General features: G+C 39.6%; 1 protein-coding gene across 2 annotated transcripts in view; it reads left to right on the top strand.

The window, feature by feature from the left end:
* Crim1 (cysteine rich transmembrane BMP regulator 1) overlaps nt 1-23,990 on the top strand; it is a 180,224-nt gene that overhangs the window by 109,778 nt on the left and 46,456 nt on the right. For both annotated transcript variants that reach the window (XM_021253715.2, XM_004839289.4), the window contains 2 exons: nt 3,411-3,593; nt 6,235-6,432. In XM_021253715.2, coding sequence (XP_021109374.1) covers nt 3,411-3,593; nt 6,235-6,432 — 381 coding nt within the window. The remainder of the gene's footprint in view (nt 1-3,410; nt 3,594-6,234; nt 6,433-23,990) is intronic.

Genomic DNA, 23,990 nt, shown 5'->3' with positions numbered 1-23,990 from the left:
TGATTGACAGATAGATAGATGGAACAAGTATTAATATCATTCTATCTTATCCCATCTTCCCAGCAGGGTCCTTGTAAAATCAAATGAGAAAGTAATTGTCCTTAAGTGCAATACAAATACATACTCCAGTTAAAATGCGGTGAAAGTTTCTGAAACGTATTTCAAACATTCTGGGTTGCATAATAGGAAGTGATTTGGAGACAGACAGAGGAGCTCATGAAAGACGTGACTATGATCTTGCAGCTTTTCTCACCTGAATGAGCAGGGTGGGTCAGCACCGGAGAACTTTCTTCAACTTGGGAGTACTTGATAGCAGCTTTACTACAGCACATACCATGAAATTCACCAAGTTTGTGGTATATTTACAGCTGTGCAGTCATCACCATAATTTTAGAATAATTTTCAACAGCAACCTCCTGAAACTCCTTAAACCATTAGTATTCATTTCCCATTTCCCCCCAAAACCGTCAGCCCCAGGCAAGCACTAATCTAGTTTCTATCTCTATAGATGTGCCTGTTATGCCTATAAGGATATTTTATATAAATTCTATTTTACGTAAAATAAATTATGTATTTCATATAATGCATAGTCTAGTTTCTGGCTTCTTTGACTTGGCACAATGTTTTCGAGGTTCATTCATGTTTTAGCATGCTTCAAAACTTCGTCACCTGTTATGGCCAAGTAATATTTTATGGCACAGATATACCACTTTTTGTTTATCTGTGCCTCAGTTAATGGACATTGAGTTGTTTTCCTTCTTTGAATTTTGTGACTAATGCTTCTTTGAACATTGTATGCAGGTTTTTATGTGAGATCTATATGTTTAATACCTTGGATATGTATGTAGGAGTAGAGTTGTTTTGGTATATGCTAACTGTTTAATATTTTGAGGAACTACCAGACTGGTTATCACAATTGTGTTTTCAGATCCCCACTAGCAGTCTGAGAATTCCATTTTCTCCATATCCTCATCAACACTTGTTCTTTTTGGTTTTAGCCATCCTAGTCGGTGTAAAGTGGTGACTTTGATTTGTGTCCTCCCTATGGTTGATGATGTTGAGCATCTTTTCATGTGTTTATTGGGCATTTTTATAACATTTGTTCAGATGTTTGTCCAGGGCATTCTTCAGTTGAGTTATTTTTATTGTTGAGTTACATCTTTAGGAGATACATGATAAGAAAATACTTTCTCCAAATCTGTGAATTGTCTTTTTTACTTTTTTGTTGCTGTCTTTTGAAGCACAAAAATAGATTAAGTCCAATTTCCCTACTTTTGTTCTTATTGTGTTTATGCTTTTGGTATCGTATCTAAGCAGCCATTGCCTATCCCAAGGTCACAAAGATTCACGCCTGTTTTCTAAGAGCTCTGTATTTGTAGCTCTTACATTCAGAGCACAGCTGCATGATTCATTTTGTATATGTGAGGCATAGGACCTTCATCTTCGTGTTTTTGTGTGTGGATATCCAGTTGCCGCATCACCATTTGTTGGAAAGAGTGTTTTTCCCATTCATTTGTCTTGCCACTCTTGTGAAAAATGAGTAGATGTAATAGTTTATTTCTGAACCTTCAACCACTGAACTATTACATCATCATCCTAGACCTACATCATCTTTCCTACTTTAGCATTGTATCATATTTTGATGAAATCAGGAAGTGTGAGTCCTCTAATTTTATTCTTTTCAAGACTGTTTTGGCAATTCTTGGACCCTTTTTCCATACAAGTTGTAGTATCAGTTTCTACAAAAGAACTAGCTTGCATTTTAATAAGGATTACGTATGAGATCACTTTGAAGAATGGTTTCATCTTAATGATTGGTCTTCCAATTAGGTCTTCTTAATTTCTTTAAACAATGTTTTGTTGGTTTATTTTAGAGTACAAGTTTTACCTTACTTTATAAATTTTGTCCTAAGTATTTTATTCTTTTTGATGCTGTTGAGAATGGGGTTCTTTCAGCTTTCAGTTGTTCTGACCTCAGCTGTACCAACAAGCCTTGTTGAACTTGTTTATAATAAGTTCTGGTAGTTTTTAGTGGGTTCTTTGATAAACTCGATTATATCACTTATAACTAGAAATAGTTTTGCTTCTTCCTTGCCATGTAGGTGTCTTTTACTTATTTTTCTTCCCTGATCACTTCAGCTAGAACTTCCATTGCAATGACAAATTGAAGTGCTGAGAGCAGATGTCATTGTCTTGTTCCAGATTTTAGGGGAAAGCATTTAGTCTTTTAACATTAAGTAGGCAGTTAGCTGTGGGTTTTTATAGATGCTGCTTACCAAGTTGAGGAAATTCCTTAAATATGGAGCATTTTTATCATGAAAGACTTGAATTCTGTCAAATGCTTGTTCTCCATCTATTGGAGATGACGATCCGGTTTTTGTCCTTTATTCCATTGATGTGTCATATTAAATGAATTGGTTTGGGGATGTCAAACCAACCTTGCATGCTTGGAATGAATACTAGTTAGTCATGATATATTATCCTCTTTCATATGTGGCTGAATGTGATCTGCTAGTAATTTCTTTGGGAATTTTTATGTTTATATTCGTAAGAGGTAGTGTTTTGTATTCTTGCAGTGACTTTCTCTGATTGGAGTTATTTTAAAACAACCAAAATTAGAGATAAGGAATGAACTTGGAGAGTGTTTCAGGGCAGAGAAAAATTAAAATTTATTAGTGTCATGCTGAGAGTTCTAAACATGGTATTATGAGTCCTTAGAAGAACATAACCTTGAAACATGATAGAAAGAGCACAAGCTTTTAGTTTATGGGCTACAGTTTTTACTTCTGTCATTTGCTAAATGTGTGTTTTTAAGCAAATCATGTTGGATTTCCTCACTTCTAGACTCAGGATAATACTGTAGTATCTACGTAAGACCTTTATTGCTGAGAGTAAATTGGGTAATGTGTGCTAAAGGCCAAGCACTGTTAAAATTACGGATTATTAAATTAGGTAGAGAGAAAAAAGAATTTAGGAGCGAATACTGGAGGCACAGAACTATCACTACCCAAAAGACCAAACTAAAATTTTTGAGTCAGAACCAAACATTAAGGTAGCAACAGGATCATTTGAGGCATAGAGAATAATTTAACAAAACAAATTTAATCTCTTTACAGCATATACCAGATATGTGAGGTTCATGGTTATAAAGTTTACCTTTATTTGGGGTAAGAGGAAGTCATTATAGATTTTGCTAAAAGGAATTCCAGTTCCATCCTGTAAACAAAATAAGTGTTCTGTTTATTTTACTTTGCTTTTTTGTTTCTGTGATGAAATTAGATTAAGTTTGGTAAAGTTCCATTAAATTGTAACTTCTGCTATCTGACAGAATTTTCTAGAAGCTGTTAGAAAAGCATAAAAGGATGCCACCCAAAAATGACTTCAAGTATGCCTTATTTAACTCCTTTCAGAAACAAAGCCAGCCTGCATATTCAACAATGTGGAGTATCATGATGGGGACATGTTTCGAATGGACAACTGTCGATTCTGTCGGTGCCAAGGGGGTGTTTCCATCTGCTTCACTGCCCAGTGTGGGGAGCTGAGCTGTGAGAGATACTACGTGCCTGAAGGGGAGTGCTGCCCTGTTTGTGAAGGTAGAGGTCCCAAGTGAAGGTTACGCTGAGTACACATGGCTCAGACCTTTAATGTCAAAATGGCCCTCATTCAGTATCATTCAAAAGTAGAGGAATATTGAAGTATCTTTTTAGTGACATCATTGTCTGTCTTTCAGAATGTTAATAATGCCAGGTATACTGTGTGAGAATTCTTCCTGAGGGAAGCTGCTACGCCTTGCCTGTTGACAGCTAGTCACCTATTTCCAGAACAACACATGAGGCTTCACTGAATTCTGTTCTGTTGAATTTATCCCCTGGCATGCTACCAGCTCCTTAGCAAGTCCTGGGGCAAAACTTTGCTTCTGTCTGGCATGGAATTCCTCACCTGCTCTCCTCAAATTACTCAGTAGGGTAGGAGGACCGTGGTCATTGGCATTCTCAGCCAGTCAGCTCAGAGAGGAGCCAACGTCACCTCTTTAGTGATGTCACCTCACCCGCGTCCAGGTGGGTCAGGACCCTGCTGCTCCTCCTCTGAAATCCTGTGGTGGTTAGAGTGGGATTTCAGGGTAGTGGGACAGTGACACCAGCTCTAGGCTCAGCCAGGTGTCAGCTATGGTCCTGGACGTCAGATTTAACTCTCACGGACCTGTTTTATCTACATTGTCTACTCTGTCCAAGAAGTCTTCTTCTCATGTTCCTCCAGAACGCTCTTGTCTTCCCATCTCTGTAGTCATAAATAATAAACACTTCAGAATGATACTCTCAGTATCATCCACTACAGCCTACCCATTTGAGGGATCAGGAAACAGAACTTCAGAAAAGTAGTTCACTTGTGTGAGTTTACAGTGAAGCCAGGAACCATACCTGTGGGTTTCCTCTGACGTCACAGCACTGCTTCCCTGGAAAGGACGATAATGTCAGCCTTTTTGTCACACATCTTCAGTCCAAAGTCACATGTGTTCTTCTTGTGCCTAATCTCTGCATACAAATGGGAAGCACAGTATTATTTCAGGTTCTATATTTTTTGGTTTTCCTAAATCCTGTTAATGTTTGAGCTGTATTTACCATGTAATATTGACGACCTGAAATGTTTAAAGTATGAACACTACCTCCTAACAGTGAACAGTTGTTCATAATAATGAGTCTTTTTCCTTATTAAAAAATATTTTAGCCAACACAGGAGAAAAGTAGTTTACGTTTTAGGTGTCATCAGAGATTTTTTAAAAAACACATCAAACTCTTAACCTTTCCAGTTGATTTGTTCTCTAGCTGTGCCGCTAGTTTATAACATCTGAAACTGCAGTAGTTGGTGCTAGAGAAATGTAGATAGAATCCTCTGTGTAATAATCATAATGAGTTACCTGGACATGGATCTGGTTATGTTTCATATTTGGAATTCAAAATCGTACCCTAAGTAGAAGTAAAGTATATACTGTAACATCTTTTCATGAAGCAATTTATAAAGTCCTATCTAGCTCAGGTCTTTTGGCTACTTCCATCTGGCAAACTGCTTCTCTAAAGCTGTGATTGCATTATTTTAAATTTTGATCTTCTAGCTTTCTTATAATGCCTTCTTACCTCCTTAGAGTAAAGACCAGACTGTCTATAACTATGGATTCTCCTCCCTGCACAGCAGTGCATGTTTGGTAAAAGCCAGTTTTATGTATGTCATGAAAGAAAATGGAGTAATTTATCTGGTTGCTCTCACTGTAGTGATACTTGAGGAGTTTGTAAGCAGTACTTATATTTTTATCCATTGGTTCAGAAAATTTTTTTTTTTTTTGGTACCGGGGATCAAACTCGGGACCTTGCACCAAGCGGCAAAACCACAGAGCTAAATCCCCAGCCCCAGGAAATATTTTTTTATAGTAGCTTTGGATAATTCTGTCCCCCAACCTTGCCTGATACTTAGTTGCCCAGGTTATAGGAAGAAAAATGAGCTAAGTTCACAGCCTCCCTCGAGGGCACCAGCTGTGACCCAGGGAATGTCTAAACCAGCTGTCATGTGCAAGGCTGTAGCAAGGCCCTGCCCTGCCCCCTGTTGAGCACATGGACCCACCGGAGAATCAATTAGTTCCAGGAGTAACAGGATGGACAGTGGGCTCAATGGCACAATATTCTTTCCACTTGTGAGTGGTAAGATGGAGGTTTGACAGTTACTCACCCACTCAGAAGACATTGCACATCCCAGATTGGATCCAGGTACCCACAGCTCTATCCAGAAAGCCTCCCAACTTTCTTTTTTAAAAATATGTATGTGTGTGATGGTAGGGATCAGACCTGGGCTTCAGACTAAGTTACATCCCCAGCTCTTTTTGTATTTTTTATTTTGAGACAGAGTCTCACTGAGTTGGCCAGGCTGGGCTCGTGTGTGTGATCCTCCTGCCTCAGCCTCCCAGAATCCTGGGCTTACAGGCCATATGCTGCTTTACCACCTGCATGTTGGTTTCTCGGTCTCAGCTTCTCCTCCCTGATGACAGTGTCAGGAGGAGAAAACATGCATTGAGTATGGTGGCTGTGCTTGCATGCGCCCTGGGAACCTTCATGGAACTCCCAGCTTTTGATGACAGGTGGAATAGAACCATTGGTGAACAAAACTTGGGCGGAAGTGTCTCTGATGCAAGCAGAGATGAGGGTTAGAATGTGCGCAGTCTGACTCTGAGCTTGTGTTTTGATTTAGATCCGGTGTATCCTTTTAACAACCCTGCTGGCTGCTACGCCAGTGGCCAGATCCGTGCCCATGGAGACCGGTGGCGCGAAGACGACTGCACGTTCTGCCAGTGCATCAGCGGAGAGCCCCACTGCGTGGCCACGGCCTGCGGGCAGAGCTGCATGCACCCCGTGAAGGTGCCCGGCGAGTGTTGCCCGGTGTGCGAAGGTGAGCCTGGCGGTTCTAATGAGTCTGGCGGAAGTCTCCTGCCTGAGAAACTTCTACCAGTCTGTTCTTGTTTGTTTTTTTATTTATTCAGACATAATGTCTGCTTCATGCTGTTACTGGTTGCAGATGAATTTATTATACATCTCGTACTCATCATTTGCCGGAAATGTTGCAAACTTAGAATGAGAATAGTGTGGTCCTTATTTTACCATTGCACATGTGCTTATCTGAATACAGTGTAAGGATATATACATTTTAATTCAATTCACTGCAAGCCTAATTAACATTCAAAGGTCAACACAAAAAATAAAATTGGAAAGATTCATCACTAAAAAATGGCTTATTCAACATGTGATGCTTCCACAACCCGAGGTTTCGATAGCTGGGAACAAGACCAGAGCCGTCAAAGGCAGCTGCACTGCCTAGTGCCCCACTCTGTGCGTCCTTTCTACTTCTAGTGCCATGATGGCCATGGCATTGCAGTTTTGCTAAGGCTTTATTTACTTAGGTCTTGGTTTACCTACATTTGCTCCATCTCCGCCTGTTCAGTGGCGAGAAGCTGAGGTATCCTGGACCCATTTTTCTGTCTTAGCTGCTATTCCAGTTCATTTCCTCCACCCTGGGAGTGTTCTTCACGCACTTAGTCCTGTCGGTCTTAATCTTCTGTCCAGTGCAGATGAGATTGAATATTCATACTGAGAGTCTCTGTCATTAAGAGCACATCTGCATAGTAAAATGAACTAATGGTAGTCAAAAGTTAATCCACTTTGCAGATGGATCCTTGTAGAATTTTTAAGAAGCTGGCAAGTTCTTCCAGGAGGTCAGCTAAGGAGAGAAATCTTAAGTATTAAGAAGTCATTTGCTTCTACCTAAATTTTAGGAGATTCAAACTTCAGAGTTTACTGATTAGCTTCTTTAATTGCTGTGGGGTTAGACTTTTTAAAGACCTTAAACATTCTGTAAAACTTCCACCTGGGGGACTACAGTTCTGTTGATATTACCATTTCCCTCACCAGTACCATCCTCAGGGTGCAGCTGCCCCCTCCAAGCCTTTATAGCTTCTAGGTGACTAGTGTTGTGGAAATGGCCCGCCCAAACGCACACTCCTGCTCCTATCCCCTCAAGGCAGTGTTTTAGTGCTGGAAAAAGGAGTATGTAGAAATGTGTGTCATGGTTGTACAGTTGACTTTACAGAAAAGGGCACCTTGCTGACACTGATAGAGGTGGAAACATCTGTCTCTAAGAATTAGGGACAGTGCATTATCAAGTTGAAATATTTCAGAACCAATGTGTGGATGATGTTGTTAGAAAAGTTCAACATAAGTGTATAGTCCAGTGAACACTACACTTTTAACCTCCTGGGTCTTGATTGATCAGTTTAAAATAAGACTTTAAAAGCTTGTTTAAAAAAAAAGTTTGTTTAAAAAACAGTGCCTTTCCTACAGCAGTAAGTGAAAGGAAAGCAAAAAGCCAAAGCCTTTCATGTGCATCCTTTACATTCATTAGCAGATATGTTTGTGATAAGTAGAGAGGGAAGCTGTTGGTGACTAGGAGCATATATGTAGCTATGAATTGCTTTATGCTTACCTCATGTAGATGTTTGGAGAGGGAATGTTAGTTTGGTCACTTTTTAGATTCTGCAGTATCTACCTAGAATTGTAATCTAATCTTTCACTGTTTGAGAAAGACCTGTAGTTTGGGGGAGCCATTAATTCCAAAAAATTAATAAAGCACCTCCTATAGTCCAGAAAAGGCAAAGATAAATAAGAGATATCCTGAAATTCAGGGCCAGGGATTTAGCTCAGTGGTGCCGCCGCCTGCCTCGCAAGCACAAGGTCCCGAGTTCGATCCCCGGTACCGAAAAAAAAGGTTTCCTCCTCAGAGGACCTATGTATTGTTATTCCTTAATTTAAAAGAACATATTTAGGCTAAATTTTAAAGTGAACAAAGAAAAAAAGGAATGTACATATTGAGGTACTGTGGGCTAAGTGCTTTATGTACCCAGTTTCTTTTAACCGGAACCATAGCACTGTGCAAAAGCCTTGTTATCTCATTTTAGAAATGAAAAAATTAAGGATTAGAGAGATTTAGATAATTTTCCCTGAAGTTGCCATTGTGTGGCACAGCTGGGATAAACTGAAGTCTTTCCGGTTTGGCCACATCTTTGTTTCCCTGACTCCCTGTGCTATCCAGTGTACTTCTGCCCTCTGTCTCCAGTTCCCTTATTAATCTGTCTTCACCTCTGGCTTTTAGTTCTACATTAGGAGAGACGAGTAGTGTGGCAGAGGAGAAAATCATGAGGAGTTTGAGAACCACTCCAGTGTTGTGGATGTCATGCCTCACCTACCCTCTCACTAGCAGGCAGAGCTCAGGGTAAGAATGGTTCTGCCCACTCCTGGATTTCATTCTTAATGCCTCCTGCCCTGGCAGCCCTCTACCTCAAGAGAGCATCTTTATCATTTCCCCTGTAGGAGTCTGCTAGTCCCCTTTCTTCTCTGTCTCTTTTATTCTCTGGCATTACCTCTTTTCATAAAACTTTTCAGAAGATTCTAGTTTCAGAGAACTAATTTATTTTGTGTTGCCCATTTTTGGTTTTCTTTCCCCTCTCGTCAAGCAGTGAGTTTTTACCTTAGTGTGTGTTTGCTCTCCATTCACGGTCATTTTAAAATGTAATAAGATGGAAGTATTCTTTGGTATGGAATCAGAAAACAGTGCACAGCTTACGGTGATACTAAAAGATATTATTAGGTTATTTGTTTTTAGTGATAATAAACTTACAAAATAATACAAGGTGAACATTTCTTGTTTTATAGAATCCAAGAAACTGTAGAACCATTTGAAAATACTTTTCTCAGCAGTCATTCAATAGTATACATAAAAACAATTACAAGTGATTTTAGAACATCAAAAGGATTGTATAAACTAAAAAAAAGAGCAAGGTGTTAATGTATATAATAAATAAGCGATCTGCCAAAATCATGTACAGAAAAACAGAACAACTGATAGTTATGCAGTTAAGACACACAGTAAATTCCTTCACACACATTTACATAACAAGTGTTGGCCTCACTCTGTTAACTAGGTTTCAAGGTACATAAAGTATGAAATTAGAGGGAAGGAGCCTACACAAGGATTGTGGTTTTAGATTTTTTTCTAAATAAATTACTGCATCACCAAATAAGGCATGTTAGGTCCTACAGGGAGGAAGAAACTTAATCGTGGCTGTCACTGTATTGACGATACATACCTTCCAAGTGACAGCATAATGCGCCTGGTTGCTCCCAGAGCACTGGGGACATGAACCTGGGAGCTCTTAAAGACCAAGCAACTTGATTCACAAGTACTTAAGTGCTTTTTAAGTTGCCACTTAAGTACTCTCATGATGAAGTCTTAGCAAGTTATTGTCAACACCTAATCCAGGTATACAGATAAGCCATTCTAGTCTGCAAGTCTGTAGCTAGTTATGGATTTTTAGACCCTTGTAAAGAGCAAGGATGGATATATATGGAAGACCATGTGACACGTGCGATTTAGGTGTACACATGGAAGGCATGACCTTGTCTTCTTAAAAACTGACATAAAGAAGGGAAGAGACAGCAGAATTGCGTCTTCATCCCCACCTGGCACCATTTGCATCATCACCTCTCAATGGCAGTAGCTCACGTTTCTCACACACTTCCTGTGTGCCAGGCCTAAGTGCTTCAAGATCTTGGGCTCATTTGATCCCCACAGTATCCTTCCATTGTCGTTGCTCACATCCCAGTCTACCATCACAGAACCCACAGTTCAGAGGTGCAGGTCATACAGCTCAGAAGGGGCAGCAGAGCTCTGGAGCCCACGCTCTGGACCCTAAATGTGAACTGTCTTTGAGACACACAGTGCGTAAATAATATGGGTAAATAATGAGTGAAGGCAGAAGGGAAGGAGAGAACGAATGGAGTAGGATGTCCTAATGCAAAGGTCCCGACAGCAGCTCTTAACTGAGATAGGTCCACATAAGGTAACATATATGATTACCTTAACCAAAGTTTAAAAAGCCATCAGCAGTTTGGACCCCTGATCAGTTGAAGAAAGAATATTGTTAGGATACTTGTATTTGAGAACAGAAAGCGGAGTGTTTTGTGTGTTGGACGTGCAGTGGGCCCACATGTCTCCAGGTCACTTAGCCCCATGCAATCGTGGGGCCCATTCTCCCTTTCCAGAGCACTCGCCTCTTGCTCGCTTCCAGTGCCAGTGGCTTGATCATGGGCCTTCCAAGACTGATGTGTAACCTGCAGTCTCTTTTCCTGATTTATCCCTTCAAATCTAAAATCACAGAATTTCAGTGGCTTCCCTCACTGTAAATGCTCACTGTCCCATTTAACTGTCTTAAAGACATGCCTCGTGTGTGTAGGGGCCACTGCATTATTTCAGTCACACAGGCAAGAGCGTTGTTAATGTCATAGGTATTTAGGATAATTTGTTAAATTTCTCCCAATTTAATGTCAGAAGGATCTTGAGGACAAGCTGCATTTCCATGAAGAACTTGATTGATAAGATGAAGGTAAGATAAGATGTTGGGGAAGGAAGGACTGTGAGGTCTGTATGACTTACAAGAGACATGGACAGCTGTAGGCCAACTTAGTTGGGACACTGATGCCAGAGATTAAGCATTTCAGCGTGAGTTAAGATGTGTTAGACCCGCTCTGCTGTTTTATCTTGGCTGCACTGGACCCTCTCAGGTAGCTGCTGACTCGAGGGTCCTCAGGTGGTGTCATGTGCAGAGCTTCCTTCAGGGAGGGACTGATGATTTTGACAGCCTTGGAGATTGTGGAGTCAACACTAGACTATCACTTTACGAGTGCTAAGAACCACTCGGGTAATACTTAAAAGATAACATTCAAAGCATATTCATGTTGCTAGTAAATAAATTCCACGCTTGTAGTTGGGTAAACGGTGAGTCTCCTTTAATCTGTGTTTTTCTGACACTAAAACAAAATTTATTTTCTATCTCAGACAAGATGTCAAAATTATTTGTAAAGTTTCAAAGGTGAGTGATGAGCATATAAGGTTCCATCATATTGTTTTTACTCTAAAGCAGTGTATTTGCCAAGCTGTTGTCCAGTACTAAGCTGAGTTTCAGGAAGGCCTAATAATTCTGTTCTTCTGGACTTACTCCTCTCTTAAAGTAGAAGAATAAGAAATTCACTGTGGGCCTTGTGTGGTGGTACACACCTGTAATCCCAGCACTGGGGAGTCTGAGGCAGGAGGATCACCATAAACTCAAGACCAGCCTGGGCTACATATTTCAAGGCCAACCTGAACTACATAGCAAGACCCTTCTCAAACAAAAAAGAAAGAAAGAAAAGAAAAATTCACTATGTGTGGAGTCTTTCTAATTCTCTGGATTTAGAATGGAATGTAATTGAGCCTGAAAATCAACTATCTCCTCTGCCACCGCCTGGTGGCTTTCTTAGATCTCTTTCTGACTTGGGGAATCTTGGCCCTGCTTGGGCCAGTGTTGAAGATGAGTATTAGACGTGTCTTGATCAGTGTTTATTTAGTAAGCCACTTACCGTCAGCCCACCCAAGGAATTGCACGCTGTGCTCCTTCACGTGGCAGGGGGTCTATGAGCTGTCACCTGTGATCTTTAGTCCGAGTTTCAGAGAAGAGCTTTATTCTCTCTTGGGAATGTTGCTATAATTTGAATCAAGCTGCTCTTCAACTAAGATTTCCACTGGGCTGCCAGAAAAATCTGTACCAGGCACATATCTGGGTGGGAATTCCTTGAAGTAAGAAAAAAAATGTTTCCAGCCCTACCCATAATGCTTCCTCACCGAACAGTATCTGAAATGATTAAATGACTGCTTCTGTGGTGAGGAGTCAAGCATAGTTTGGCTGACCCTGCAGAGGCAGTGAAGCCAGAGATGCCACAGGGTCACTTGTATTAACATTCTGGTACATAACAGGGATCAAAACTCACTTTATGGGTGGTAGTGCTCCAGTGCCGTGTACTGTGCTATTATTAGTAAGCCAAGAATAATAAAATATTCGTAATATCCTAAAGACTGTTAGGCATGCTGTTTCATCCTTTAACTCTAAATGTCCAGGAAACTAGTTCCATAAATGGAAATTAAAATATAACAGTCTGTTTTCTGGATGTCCAAATAAGGCCATATGTGGAGTAACAAATGCATAGCAGACTACCACGTATTAAGCTTAGGTCTTTAACCTAAGCATCAGAAATTTTTTAGTGGTGAATTTTGTAATATTTTCATTATTCTCTAGTCATTTAAAATAGCTCTAGATATTTAAAGTAACATTAGACTGTAGATAAGATGAATGTTAACAGACATTCCCATCTGACCTCCAAGTATCACTTTCAAGATTGTATGGTTTTCAGGCTATACAGAAATATACTGTGTTCATTCCGTGTGAGCGGCTTTCTTTAGTTGTTCAACCCATCACTTACATTAATAGGTAAACGGGTGTGAAGACACACATTCTGGAAGTGGATTAAAGGCGAAGAAGTGCTTGTTCTTGCTTATCGCCAGGAATTCTGTTACTGCTGCTGCTGGTTCTTAGGGCTGCTGTGTGCACTTTGTGCTTGATTTTTGGTGACACTGCCAGGATGACCAAAGTTTTGCAAATAAAAATTCAGGTTGGCTTTAAGCTTTTAATATACATGATGATCAAACTGCTTAATGCATTAACTGTTGGGAATTGCTCAGAACTGATTCTGAAATACATGCAGAAAGTCCTCTCCCCCTGAGTGTGCAGAGTAGCGTGGGGGGGGGGGGGTAGGGTACTCTTTATTTCCCCTGCTGTCCATCCCTCATACCTAAAGTGGCATTATTACTGGGATTCTCATGATTTTTCTACCAAGATAATAATTGCATCTGATAGATCAGACTGAGGCCTGCTAATTTTCATCTAATCAACAGAGGCAGGAAAACATAGTCTGGAATGCTAAGTATGTGAATGAAAAATATTTAGTCATTCTTGAAATGATAGGAATGTTTTTCCAACAAGCTTAAATAAACACAATCTCTTTTGAGACTATGTTAAACTTTTTTGGATAAGAGACAACTCTTAGGCAACCAAACAGAAGTTAATGAAGGTTATTAAGAGATACACCCTTCAGAAAGGGCTTTCGGACTTTGAAAAGAAAGATTCTATCTTCTACTGGACAGCCATTGATAAATAGCTGATCAGCTTTCCGTTTTGTTTTTGTCAATCCAATAGGATTTAACGTTTTAATTAGTAATCAGTTTCCAACTTTAAAGAGGTGTACTCTGCTTTACCTACCTAGGGCTGTATTCAGCCATCTTACTTTAAAATCCTCATCTTCATCTTCTTTCACTGGTTGTGGCAGCTCTTAAGGAATGGATTGCTATGGCCCTGCCTATATTTAACGTATCTCATGGCACTTCTGCTATGAAACATGTTTGTTTGTTCCCACCAGTACTACAAGGTCTGACTACAGAATGAAATTATTTTTAAACATACCAAGATTTACATACTCCAATAAAGTGTTTCTTCTTTCAAAATAGTCATATGGGAAAACTGCACACTTAGTCCATGAATGCCATCATTCAGAATGTTGTCCATGCTTCTCTTTTGAACTCACAGCAACCCCTCAGAGTATCTGCAGCTTTGTAAAACCCCCGACTTTGAAAGTTTATTAAACTCTTGGAAATAACCAAAGTCATTCGTGTCTCAATCTGGTGAAAAAAGTGAGTGATCAAGCTGGATAAAACTGTTCAGAAAAAGCAAAAAGTGACAGGAAAATAAAAGCACTTTGTCTTCCATGACATAGTAGCTTGCTCTGAAAACAACTCTGAAGGCAGGTTTCAAATAGAAATTTAACATGAACAGCATTTTGTCTTATAGTCTCCAAAGTGAGTACTTTTATCACTTAACACTTATTTGTTAGTATAACTCCTGGTGTGTTTATTTTTTTAAAAATTGCCTACTGTGTAGTACTTTTATGACCTCTAGAGCCTAAAGACATTCACTGAGATGGTCATATTGCAACATTTTTGTGAAATTTCAGGGGTTCCATTCAGGGACACACATTTTCAAAAAAATTAGACTAAAATAATTTGCCCATGGAAATAACTCTTAAAATAAGTAGTGATTCAGTATAATTTGTTTTTAATATTTTCATTCTCTAATTCTGCTTCTGACTGTACCGTTTCAAACTCTTTCATGGCACAGTCTTACTTGTATCATCTAAGAAAAAAATGATTTCACTTTGTTTAGTGCATGAGAGTCAGCATTGGAGATAGGGAATTGTTCCAGTGAGTTGTTGCTGAGGCCCTATTAGGACTATTTTGAGTTCCGTGTCTTATCTGCTTTCTGCAAATAAAATGCCATGCAAGTGTATACAATGTCTGCTGCAGTCTGCCGCAGGACAGACTGAAGGAAAAACATTGTCTCTTAGGGACATCCCTTGACCTTAGTGGATGTCCCTGTCATCAGGGATGACAGCATCGTTCTCATGTCTCAGCCCCTCGGTCTGAGACTTGCATGCTCGCTACATCAGTCCATGTGTAGACAAGGAGTCTGCTACAGTAGGGGACTTAGCAATGCCAGGTCCTTGTCTGAGTGACATACCATCAGTCCGATCCAAATTTGATAGGGAATAATAATACTGAACATTTAACGTGTTTTCTAAACTTTGACAGAAGACACTTCTGTGTTAGACTCGAGTTGGAGTTACTAGCAGCTGAACCGTATTTTTATAAGTGGGATACCTGTTTATATATCAGGTGGGTTTTACTTTCTGAGAGATAAGCTGGATTTATCAGGTTTGTTCAAAACTGCCCAGTTCAGGTGCCCAGACTATTTGAGATGACAGATTCTAATGCCAACTGCCTGTTGGAAATAAGATTGCGGTCAAGGCTTCAGCTCTGTTTTGCACTAGAGTGAAGCACAACTAAGACTAAAAAAATTCTGAGGCCCACAGGCACTTGCTTACTGTGGACTCTTCAGAATCGAGGAGCATTCTGGGTCTGTTTTTCACACTGGCTGCTGGAACCGACTTCGAGGCCCAGCCCAGCCTCGTAGCGTCCACTCTGTGTGCTGGTCTCAGCCCTGGCTGCAGCTTATTTTCTACCTAAGATGAACCCAGGTACCTTTTAAAAGCATTTGTTCATAACTGGAGTCTGCCTTTGCTCTATTGTAGAATCACGTGAGGTCTGTTTACATGGTAGTTTGTGTATTCCGTGCCCACTGTGTGCCTACGCCTGGGCCTTGGTGGTAGTGGAGCTACCTTCAGTGGGGCTACAGGGGAAGGCTGGAGCCCGTGTTCTTTTTCACTCCAGTTGAACACCTATTGCTTTTCGTATTATCTGTAAAACAGTTCATGGAGTCTCTATTTGCTAGTGAAGCTAAAATACGTTCAGGAGAGCTAAAATATGTTCTCGGTTTGGGATGGCCCCAGGCTTGGGTATTGAGAGAGATCAGCTATCTCTGATCGCTTCAAAGCCATAACTTTGTCCTCCTTCCTGGGAACCGTTTTAAAAAGATTCCATAGAGATGAATTTAATTGGGAGTAGGGGTCTAATTAAATTGACTTAAGTTGTGGGACAGATAATAAGAACATCATTCTTTGAGTGAAAGGTCCCCAATATTGTTATTATGAAAGTACTAATTGAACTTTTTTCTTGTGGTTCACATTTGTTTTAAATCACTGGTCTACTGAAACTAAGATTTGCTGATAAGATAGTTTTTAAATATAGGTCTCCTGTGTCTTCTTTTAACTTGAGAATGGCAGAGCTGCTGACAAAGATACTAAAATGGTATAACTGATACTGTGATGAGTTTGTCTTTGTCCCTAAAGATCTAGCAAGGCCTCCCTCGCGAGAGGGGAGGAACGAGGTCAGCCAGGCACACAGAGTCATTGTTCCAACTCACATTGGATGAGCTGATGACTAAGAGATTTCTGTTCTCTTGGAGATACCACAGACATAGTCAGAATGTGAAACAATGGTCTCAGACTGCTACTCAGCAAAGGTGAAAGGCACCAGTGGCTGGTCACTAATATGCTCCAAAGCTTACCAGACCATACGGAGTGACATCACAGACCGACCCACATCCCAGATGCTTTTCATATTTTCAGTGGTGATAGAAAATGATACTTAAGTTACAGAGGACAAGGTTCAGAATGCTGAAGGGATTGTCATACCATTTCAAAGGTGCACATTTGAGGTCTGTAAAAGAATTTGTAATTCATTAATTAGTCATTATCTGAGACAGGTTCTAGCTCTGAGCAGGCAGTATTTTCATTACAACAGTCATTAGAGCAACAGTGTAACTCTGAGGATTGGTCTTCTCTTTACAACCTTCCTTGAGCCTTACAGGAATGTTACCAGGTAGGAATTAAGAGTCCCATTTTATAGAAGCCCAAAGAAGTGGATCATCATGTGCCAGGTAATGAAGAGTTAAGTCTCAAGCTAACTGTCATGATTCCAAATCTATGGCCTTGACATTGCTTTTCTGCAGAAGAGAGAGGGTAAAGAAATAAGATGGGGAACATGGAAGTCTTTGATCATTGTGGTTCAGGTTCAAAAGCCATTCTTGCTCCTGGCTCCATTTTCATTGTTGAGCGCAGTTGCTGTTGTTTTGACCTCTGTGGCCTAGCCTTTGATCCCCAATGCTTTTCCTGAACCCCTGCCTAGAATTTTGACCTGGCTGTTTGACCTGTGGGCAGGCTGACTCTTCTGCTTCCAGTTGTCTGTGGCTGCTTCCTTCCCCAAGCTAGGACCATTGATCAGCCTAAGAGCCCCAGCCTGCTTTCCTCACCTCTCTCTGCTCTCTGGCCTGCCTTCTGCCCAGCATTGATCACATCCAGCCAGACTGCAGGCCACGAGCCCTGACCATTGCCACTCAAGTCCCCACAGAGTAAAATCAAAGGGCTACTCAGCCCTGCCATTGTGCCAGGGCACTTACCATTCTGGTCTGGACTCTCCTCTTTTCTTCTTCTGATTCCTGCCAGCCTTTGCTTAATTGTGCAGTAAATTTGCTGAGCAGTTGGTAAAAGGGCCCATACTTCATCCAGTACGAGATGAGTTCCTGAGTTGGATGAGCGCCCAGCTATTTTCAGGTCTATTTTAATAACTTTTTTTTTTTTTCCATTTTGGAGCATTAAGAAAAGGGATAGTCTCAGAAGTGAATTCTCCAAATAACTCAAATTTGGGGTGCCAGACATTAAAGAATTTTGATAGGAGGCCTTCTACAGTGCCTTGTGTTCCATCCATTCTTAAGCTAAAGATAGAGATCATATTTTACCTCATTGCAGGAACCTGAGTGATATTGTTGAGTTTTTCATTGTGAATTGCTTGGATTTGGGGGATTTTCATTCATTTTCACTATCACAGATGTACCAAGTTTGCAGAGATCTGACTTCTCCCTCAGTGGAGCTCATTGGTGGGGTACCTTACTGTACGCAGGGCACCACTGCAGTGATGAGAGCCCAAAGGAACTTACTGTTCAATCCTCCAAAAGTAAGGAAATCAGACACTCGGCTTCTTAGGGACAATATTGAGTAGACCCCTTCTTTGTCAAATAACGTGTCCTGACTTTAAGTGCTTAGATGTCTCTTTTCCTCTTTGATCATTCGTTAAGCAGTGCTACAGATGAAGTACTGTACTAGCTGTTGAGCTCATGTACAGTGAGTGAGGCATTGTCCCTAAAAGGAGGCCCTTCCTTTCTGGTACTATTTCCCAGAGGGTTGGGTTAAAATTACCAGAATTCTGACCATCTGACTTCCCTAGCTGGGTTGAATATAACTATTAAAATGTGCACACACACATATGCAATAGAGATGTGGTATATTTTCAGATAATGGGTATCAAGACATTTCCTTTAAAATGAATGGTAAAAAAGAATATAATAAAAATATAAGACATATAAAATGTCTAAATTATTCTTGGAATCCAGTCATCATTTTGTGAGTTGTCTCAAGCTGAATTCCTGGAAAAAAGATAATCCCACTTTATATAAGAATTTTTAACATTTGTCTTTTGTGGTCATTTAATATTCTCTTAATCATACTACTGTCTTTTCTTATTAAATATGAGATTGGTAAAGGAAGAAAAATATGTCTTAACAGCCAAGATTCCTAAGAAAAGCATACAAAGTTAATAAATAGGTCTAAAATAAATATATGGTTATTTCTCTATCTGACCACAAAATAATACAAATCTTGGGAACATTTTCACACCATTCATTTTAAAATAAAACAAAGATAAGTACTGCAGAAATTACAAGGCTGTAGGTGTTGTTATGAGAAATATATACAAAGGAAAAAGGATAACTAAATGTGTAGTGGTTGAAAGAATTTGAAAATTCCAACTACGGATTTTTTTTCCATGACTTAATGAGACTCTCTTAAGTACACATTTATACCCCATGGAAATTCCCACTTCCAGATTAGGGAATTTTGTATCCTCAACTTCTTTCTTCTTGTCTACATTAATAGAGTTTTCTCTCCACTTCATTTTTGAAAACTTGATCTTTGCTGTGCTTCCCTTCCCAGGCTCAGTTATGTTGACAGCTTGGTGATTTATTTGAATGGTGTTCTGTCTAGTTATGGGTCACATTTGAAAAGCAACTGTGGTAACAGAATGACATAGGAAGATACAGTGAAGCAGATAAGCTATCTCCTTCAGTTCTGACTTGACCAGCCTTATCTCCCGTTTTATGGCCCTGAACAGGCTACCATTTACTGGCGGGGCTGGAGGAGGCCTGATGGATTTAGCCATTGAACTGCCATATAAAGTGAATAAAGCTTTGGAATTTTCCCACTCTATGGATATTCACATGGCTTAACCAAGTCCAGCCAAAAGAAAAACACAATTTAGGAAAGAGAGTGCCCAAATTAAGTCTGAAAAGAGAACATAATTGTTCATTTTTGTCTCTCACAATCAAATAAGTAGGCTTGGGAATTTATAGTGAAGAGCTATGTAACATATGCAAAACATCATTAAAGCCCAGGAGGCAATGCAATAACTGAGGGACAGATATGAATTAGCTTCATCTGTCCTACTGCTCCTACTTGAAATTTGTCTCACCTCGAAAACACATGTAAGAGTGTATTGGTCTTTAAAAAGCACTTTTTCTAGAAATTTGCCTATGTGAGGTTTCTGCAGTGCGACTTGCTTTGTGGAGATGTGTAGGAGGCCACCGTGCCTCTAGACAGCTGTTGCCCACACCAGGTGGCTCAGCCCTGCCACTTACCCAGAGCACAGCTGAGGAGGCTGCACCTCTGGATACGGTGCAAAGCTGGAGCCCACAGCAGCAGCACTGCCCTGACCGAGAGGCCGCCCCATTTGTTTGCCTTCCACAGTGTGCTCTCCCTCCGGAAGCACAGCCCCCCCACGGGAGCAGCTGACTGGCTGCAGCTTCCCAGGTTGCTAGTCAGAAAGAAGCTTCGCTCCTTCCTCAGTGGCGGTAATTAGTACTGTTTGCGGGAGAGAACCAACTCCTACTAATCAAGGTATGAGAAGGATCTGGTAGGGATTCATTCAAAACCAGAAGTTAAGTAGAGTCATACAGATTCAACACTAAGCTCAAAGCATCTATTAATCTTTATTTAAGCTCCATGTACCTGAAAGAAACATAAATACCAATGATTGTATCGATTGTTTCAGAGGCAAATTAACATAATTATTTTATATTTTAATATAGCTCAGTCAGAATATATTCTTTTTTGTTCTGTTGTTCTTCCAAAGTCATTTAATTCTATGATGTGATAGTAAGATTGTTATGGAACTTTAAAGTAGCATCTTTAAAAGTTGAATTTGAATTTACCTTCTTTTCCTGCTGCCTTTGGGAGAATTCTCCATAAAATAGCAAAAAGCAAGAAAGCAGAGAGCTGAGATTTACTTGACACATTTGTAATACCTGCGTAATCAAATATATGTTATTTTATGATCTGTTGCTGTGGCCTGAAAGTTAGAAGTATGATTTTCATTTTAACTTTGTATTCTTGATCAAATTCTTAATGATCACAGTATCTTAATTTCCCAATTGAGTAGAGAAAATTGCTCTAGGAAATATTTAAACGTCATTCTAAAATACCGACATTATTTTTCAGAAACTTAGTGTCTGAGGCTAATTCTTGAAAAATACCAACATTTTCCTAAAAATATTTGTATGGCTAAGGAGTTCATTGGGCTCCCTAGGATATGAAAAAAATCTAAATTTTAAATATATATATAAAAGACCAATATGTTTAGTTTATGTTATTGCATATTACAAGAGGTTTCCTTCCAGACTTTTGTCCTCTACGATTTGGGATGAACATTGGTGGCTGAATATCCATATTTCTAACACAATCCCAACAATTGTTGTAAAAATAGCTCTTCTTGGTAGTATATGGTGCTTAAAGACTCTAAAATTCATTCAACCAAACAACAGGTTGAAGACCTTAGTGATTCCCATTCAGATGCAGAGTAGGAAACAGCAAACTGGATGTAGATGTAACAAACACCCATTTTTGTTCTTTATTGCTTCTAGGCTCAGAAACTATTTCTAGAATTCTTCTCCACAAAGAAGCTGTTCCAGGGTTCCCTTTAGAAATAGTTGTAGCCAAAGACAATGAGTTCCTGCTGTTTCAAGCCTTCTTCCTTTGGAGGACATTAAGGTATTTCTTCAATTCCTCAGCTGATTCAATACAAGATGAGATGGAATTTCAGGGTGATCCTGTAAGCCTACTTGATTGAATTTTCCCTTGGCCAAGCCCCACCTTATTATGCAAGCATTTCCTCATTCTCCCAAACAAGGACAGCCTAAACCATTTCTCTCCTTTGAAAAAGGTCTGCTAATACATCTCCTTACCCAACCAGTTTAAAGGGGGCGGTTTTCTTTGCTGTACAGTGATGTCTCTAGAAGTTTTAGCAAGGCCTCTGTTCAACCAAACTGTTCACTGATCTTGCCAAGGACAGAGGATTGCCATCATGTGTCTAGAAAGGCATGTACTCTCTGGACAGTTCCAATGCCATACTCCCACGTAATATAAGAGCATAGAAATGTAGGATTTAAATGAGAATCTTCTGGTCTGTGGACATCAGATATTTTCCATATGCAAAGCACCGTTCCATAGACTGGAGAAAAGTGTGAACAGCCATTCATGATAAACAAATTCCAGGATACTGAAACTTAGTGACAAGCAGAGTACATGTCTTATATATTTCCCTAATGTCCTCTATGCACAATCATACTGTGATACTGTGATTCTAGATTCTCTAAAATAACCTCTTTTCCCACTGAGAATTTCCTTGGATCAAAATCTATGTCTAAAAAATCCAACCATCTCTTTGGTCATTATTATTTCAGGATTGTAAATGCAGTGTTGATGGTAAAATGCTTTCATTCAGGATGATATCAAATATGATTCACTGTAGTGTCATTACTCAAAACAAGGAATTGAATTTCAGCTTCTCACAGCACTTCTTTCTCAAAGAACTGCCCTGATGTAATATGACTAGTTCTGAGATTACATATTAATATATTGGACTGAAATCAAATTCTCAAATGTGTTGGATAAGACCAGATTTTTTTTGTAGATCATTTATTCCTTCATGTTCCTCTTGTAATGTTGATCTCACAGAAATTGAACTGTTACAGATACAGACTTACGTGTTGGGAAATAGCCGTAAAATGTTGGGAGAATGATGAAAAGCAATAGGATGTAGGACATGATTTCAGAAAAAATATTAGGTGACACTGAGGTGCCTACAGATGCATCCATTGTGAGTCAGGTTAGTCAAGGGACAGAATCACAGCAGTAGGGACCCAAAAAATGTGTGTCACCACTCCTGTGGCCTTTTAAAATTTGCTCTAATTTCTATCAAAGTGGAAAGAGGATATTTATTTGTTAAGTGTGCTAAAATGAAGGACCAAGTATTAAGATGCCTTTCAAAGAATTAGACTTCTATCTACAGTTGCTGAATCAAAATGAATATTTGATGGGTTCAGCCTAATGTATCAAGGGGAAATTGAATAGTTCCAGCGTAAATGGACAGTTTTCATAAACAAATGATTTGTTCAGGTTTTCTGTGTTTTAATATTAAATATTGAGGGTGTCAGAGTTTGCAGTACATTTGCCAGTTTCTTTCATTAATGTAGGTCATAAACGAATGGGAAAATGTTAATTTTTAGGGACACAAAATAATTTCTCACCTCTTGCATGTGACCACATTGTCAGAAGCCCAGAAGGCATCCATGCAGTAATAAGACTCGTTTTACCAAAACACTTACCGTGCACGTCTCAGGACCAGCACCTTTCCAGCAGATGCATTTGTTTTTCATTGGTTTGACTGAATAAAAGCTATGACATGGAATGCGACAGGGAAACATTTCCCATCCGGGGGAGAGAAGTGTTAGATGCATGGCTATGGCTGCACACCATTTAGAACAAACATGGAACTGTTCAAATCAGTGTTGTGGTTGTATTTTTCCTTCATCTTTTGGCCAAAGTTCATAATCCTGATCCTATTCATTAATCACATGTCCTCAGGATAGCACAGGCATCACTATTGAGGGAAAATACCATTTAGAGGTGGAAGACCATCTTTGTAACATTGGACAATGTGTTCTCTTAACAAATCCCCACAGCTTAGGGAAAGTAAAATTCCATACCGCCCCACAATTACACTGCTTTTCGGTGTCAATTTAATCTTTCCCAGTATATATTTCTCCATACTATATTTTTTGCATCTTAAATGTCAGTAAAGAGTACAAGATGCTGGTCTGTGTAAATAAGCTTCAGACTTATTTTTTATCCACTAAACTGTCCACTAAAGCAGCACATGTAGAGTCTCCTAATCCTCGGTCTAAGAACTCTAGAACATAGAATTCCTTCTCACCGGGACAACCTGTGGTTGGTTTACTTAGAAGTTTTCCTGTCTGAACACTTGTGGTTAGAATGATTTTGAGATGCCGGGTGTAGTGGCACAGCCCGGTAATCCCAGCACTCAGAAGGCTAAGACAGAAGATCGCCTCGAGTTCAGGCCAGCCTGGGCTACATAGTGAGTTCAAGGCCAGCCTAAACTACATAGCAAGTCTCTATCTCAAAAAAAGAAAAGAGAATAATTTTGAGAAACAATGGCAGTCTTGTGGCTGAGGGCTGGAAGAGAAGCATTATTTTTGGTGGCTAACAAGCGTAGTAATAAAAAGAAAAATGAAGAGGTTGAAAATCAAAAATGTTTATGGTAAATGTTAAGAGAATGTAGGAAAGAAACAGTGTCTTAAACTTTTTATGTTTACAGTTAATCTGTCAGAAAGAATGCTTTAGTCATTGAAAAATTAGAAATTTTATAGTAATGGAAAGTTTATATAAAAATTTCAGGAAGATGTTCTTTAAAACATATCTTGCAATAAAAGCAGAGAAAACACAGCCCACATGTCGTACATATTTTTACTGGGAGAATGCTGTCAGAGCATCTCTTTCTTAAGTCATCATTGTCTCCTACCTGTGAAGTGTTGAATCCCTGTCCCCTTTTAGTAGGTGGATAAAAATGTAGATGGATAAAAATGTAGAACTTTGATCTTAGGAGCAGCAGCTAAA

This window comes from Heterocephalus glaber, unplaced genomic scaffold (genome assembly GCF_053883595.1).
Source record: "Heterocephalus glaber isolate CG9 unplaced genomic scaffold, H.glaber_assembly_v1.0 deba00001457, whole genome shotgun sequence".
Classification (NCBI taxonomy): Eukaryota; Metazoa; Chordata; class Mammalia; order Rodentia; family Bathyergidae; genus Heterocephalus; species Heterocephalus glaber.
The sequence above is the reverse complement of the archived record's forward strand: the minus strand, read 5'-3'. Positions and strand labels throughout refer to the sequence as shown.